General features: G+C 35.9%; 1 protein-coding gene across 1 annotated transcript in view; it reads left to right on the top strand.

The window, feature by feature from the left end:
* LOC107709236 (AP-4 complex subunit beta-1) overlaps positions 1-4,367 on the top strand; it is an 11,785-nt gene that overhangs the window by 5,606 nt on the left and 1,812 nt on the right. The window contains 5 exon segments of the mRNA XM_074560065.1: positions 754-1,250; positions 2,129-2,212; positions 2,442-2,545; positions 2,859-3,041; positions 3,894-4,218. Of these exon segments, the coding sequence (XP_074416166.1) occupies positions 754-1,250; positions 2,129-2,212; positions 2,442-2,545; positions 2,859-3,041; positions 3,894-4,218 (1,193 nt within the window).

The raw sequence follows: 4,367 nt of genomic DNA, 5'->3' as shown, positions 1-4,367 counted from the left end.
TATTATATTTATTATATTTTTGGGAAGATGCTTCCAGTGTTATTTTAGGCTATTTCAGGATTTTATAGTTAACTAAAAAAAATAAAAAATAAATCCATTACTTAAAAAAACAAACTTTTTTATTTCAGCTAGTTGCCAACAGTTCTCATTTGAATTTAGTTTAACTTGATGTACTAAAATAGCTAAAACTAAAACTGAAAAAAAAAAACAGACGAAAACAGTAAACTAAAATCAAAATATAAAAATGATTCAAAATATTAATACAAATTATAATCGTATCTAAATGATACTAAAATAACACTGGTATATTTATGTACTATTATAGTATTTATCAGTTTTCAGTGAGCTTTTGTTTTTATATTTTGAGTTTTAATTTTAATCTTACTTTAGGTTATAGTAATTTTGTTATAGCGTTTCTATTTAGTTTTAATTTAATTTTCAGTTTTAGTTTTAGTCGTTTTAGTACTTAAATGTATTTCAGTTAGTTGCCAAAGCAAAATTTTTTCATCTAATATTTTCGCCTTCTTTCTTTGCGTGAACATTTTATTTTTATTTCAGTTTCAATTTCTAATATTTTTTATTTATTTATTTATTTAATTTTTTAATGGCTTTAGTATTAGTTAACAAAAAACAACACAGAGTTGCATTTTTGCCGGGCAAAATGTTTTCAAAGGCTTTCAAAAGCATCATACATGCCTATTTAGCATATTGTCTAATGAGCGACTTTGTGTTTTCATGTGTTTTCTCCTTCAGAATGAAGGACCTGGACAGTTGGGCTCAGAGTGAGGTCCTCACCTTCCTGCTACGCTACCGTCCTCGTAGCGACGACGAGTTGTTCGACATCCTCAGCCTACTAGACTCCTTCCTCCAAAGTGCTCACGCACATGTCGCAGTTGCCACGCTCCGCCTCTTCCTTCAGTTAGCCTCCGCCCACCCGGCTGTGCAGGCCGACGCCCTCCTGCGCACAAGTGCGCCCCTGCTGGCCACCTGCGGTGCTGCGTCACGCGAGCTTCGCTTTGCTGGCCTCTGTCACGTACAGCAGGTCATGCGGAGTCAGCCGGGCCTTTTCGGCACGCATTACAAGCGCTTCTTTTGTGGATACTCTGAACCGACTTACATTAAGTTTCGCAAGATGGAGATCCTGGTGGAGCTGGTGAATGATGAAAATGTGGCTTTGGTTTTGGAGGAGCTGAGAAGCTACTGCACTGATGTGTCTCCTGAACTGGCCCAGGCAGCCATTGCCGCTATAGGTACAAGATGCTGTTTGTTTCTCTCATTTGATTAAACAATGTTTAAAATACAGAAACTTCATTTTGAGGAGCAAATGTCAAATTGAAGGTTGTAGGCATTTTGCACAATCAAGGTTTTCTTTCTTTCTTTCTTTCTTTCTTAGTCATTCATTTATTCATTTATTTGAAATTTGTTTTGCGATTTGCAACCCTGATTTCATTGCATTTAGTAATGCATTGTTAATTAACAAATTTAATTGATTTATTTTTATATTCATGTAAAATAAATAAATAAAAACCAAAGTGGGTAACAGAGTTTAAATCGGGTTTTTTTGTTTTTTGTTTTTTTTTGCCCTTTTTTGCCCTTTTTTAAAAGAGAAAATCTAATGGTAACTGGGTTGCACGCAAAGTAACACAGTTAAATGTTCCTTTTCTGTAAAAAAAAAAAAAAGTATAAAGATTTTTGATAGTTTTATACATTTAATTGAATATCATTCTAACATCAGTTGTAAAAAATGTAGTGTGAGTAGAGTAAAAGTACTTGTCCAAAAAACTACTTGAGTAAGAGTAAAAGAGTAGCCTATTTAAAAGTACTCATGAGTATTGAGTAGTGTGTACTGAGCTGTGGATTCTACCCCTCATAATAAACGCTGTACACCGCAATTTATATATTTTAAAAACGTTGTTGGGGGCGTGTTAGAACGAGCCGTTTTAGGAGGGCGTGGTTGACTCTTAACTTTTATAAAGAATATCTCTTTGGATTTGAGACTTTAGTCTTTGCAACTTTACAGATCTTCTTTATGAACCAAGAGCTTGTAACACTTCAAAGAGAAAGGAAAAATTGAAATCGCATCATATGACCCTTTTAAGTAAACATTTTTCTCTCTCTTTTTTTTAAGGTCGTATTGCACGAACATACAGTGAAAAGTGTCTGGATATCCTGACGGGACTGCTGGCATTGAAACAGGATCACATCACGTCAGGTGTGAGAGAAAGCGGAGCCAAACATGTGCATGCTTGTGATTTTTATATCTTCTAGTTAATGGGTAAAGGAGAGTAATTTTTTTGTTTGTTTCTGAAGGAGGTACTGTTTGCTTTTCAAAACCCTTTTAGCAGGCACTTTCTCCAGCTTGGATAATAGCTTTGTTTGCAAACAGACATAATCAGTTAACAGAATCAACTCTTCGTGTGTGTGTGTGTGTGTGTGTTTAGCCGTGATCCAGACGTTCAGGGATTTGGTGTGGTTCTGTCCTCAGAGCACAGCCGCTGTGTGTCAGACCGTGGAGGCCTGTGTTGACAGTCCTCAAGATAGTGAGGTGAGATGATTCGCCTGCCTTTTGTTTTGACCATCTACAAGAAGCAGACTGTGTTCGGCACTTTTTGATGCTTTTTTTTCACAATCCCACAAACACAATGGAAACAAAAATGTTAGTTTTGTAAAGAAATCCATACTTTGTCAATTTATTATTGTCTACAAAAACAATTTCAAGCATTTTAGCATATGTCTTGCAATTGAAAAGGTAATAAGATAAATTCGTCTTAGTTTGTCTATATTTACAAAATACAAGTTGGCCAAAATTTATGTTTGACTTATCAGAGAAGGATAAATCCTTCCACTGTTTTTCTCAGGGAAAGCAGGCTCTGTTATGGCTTCTGGGAGAACATGGTGATCAGATCAGTAGCGCCCCCTATGTGATGGAGGGCTACATAGACGGGCTGAAGACTGAGCTGTCCTCGGCCGTGAAGATGGAGCTGCTGACTGCCTCGGTCAAGATGTTCCTGTGCCGCCCAAGAATCCTGAGGGGGGGAAATGTAGTTTTCACAAAAAATATCAAGCAGCAAAAAACTATTATTAATAACTGAACACCAATAATAACTGCACAAAATCAGCATTTCAGAATGCTTTCTGAAGGATCATGTGACACTAAAGACTTGAGTAATGGCTGCTGAAAATTCAGCTTTGCCACCACATTACATTTTAAAATATATTATAATAGATTTTTTTTAAATTGTGATATTATTTCATATATATATATATATTATATATGTGACCCTGGACCACAAAACCATAAGGGTCGATTTTTTTGTAATTAAGATTTATACATCTTCTGAAAAGCTGAATAAATAAGCTTTCCATTGATGTATGGTTTGTTAGGATAGGACAATATTAGGCTGAGATACAACTATTTGAATATCTGGAATCTGAGGGTGCAAAAAAACCCAAAAAAATATTGAGAAAATCGCCTTTAAAGTTGTCCAAATGAAGTCCTTAGCAATGCATATTGCTAAGCAAAAATTACGTTTTGATATATTTATGATAGGAAATTTACAAAATATCTTCATGGTACATGATCTTTACTTAATATCCTAATGATTTTTGGCATAAAAGAATCATTTTGACCCATACAATGTATTGTTGGCTATTGCTACAAATATACCCCAGCGACTTAAGACTGGTTTTGTGCTCCAAGATCACATCACGTATATGTCTAAATAGTAGTCTATGTATATATTAGTCTATTATGCTAGTCATTTATGTGCACATAGTATTTTAGAAACCGTGCCACAGGCCCTCCTTCCCTGTTCTCATTTTAGTTTATTTTCAGTCTGAGCGATTCATTCTGAGAAATGGTCACAGATGTGCCCTTCCTTTGACATATTTAGTCAAGAGCTTCTTGTTTCTGTAATTGATTTAATATTGTTTGGTCCACCGCAGAGGAAGAGAGCGACGTGTGTGTGCGTGACCGGGCTTTGCTGTGCTACAGGCTTCTTCAGCGGGGAGTTGAAGAGACGAGGAAGGTGGTAACCGGACCCAAATCGGATCCGTCCATGAGTGTTCTCACCGGACGGCAAGAAGAGCCCATTAGTCAGTGGGCCTCTACCTTCAACACACTCGGCCCGCTGTCTGGACGCGGTTTATGCCTTCAGACTGCTGTTATATCAGCCGCTGACCAGCCATCCAGCAGCGCAGAAAAGGAGCTGTTGCCAGGTAAAGCAGATTTATTTTAATTGCATCATTTTTTTATGATTTTTATATTATCTTAATAACTATAAAAAGTTATAATTTAGCATTTACTTTATTATGTTTGTTTAATTTTCATTAATATATATATATATATATATATATATATATATATG

This window comes from Sinocyclocheilus rhinocerous, unplaced genomic scaffold, assembly GCF_001515625.1.
Source record: "Sinocyclocheilus rhinocerous isolate Xijiao unplaced genomic scaffold, SAMN03320098_v1.1 scaffold776, whole genome shotgun sequence".
In the NCBI taxonomy this organism is placed as follows: domain Eukaryota; kingdom Metazoa; phylum Chordata; class Actinopteri; order Cypriniformes; family Cyprinidae; genus Sinocyclocheilus; species Sinocyclocheilus rhinocerous.
The sequence above is the reverse complement of the archived record's forward strand: the minus strand, read 5'-3'. Positions and strand labels throughout refer to the sequence as shown.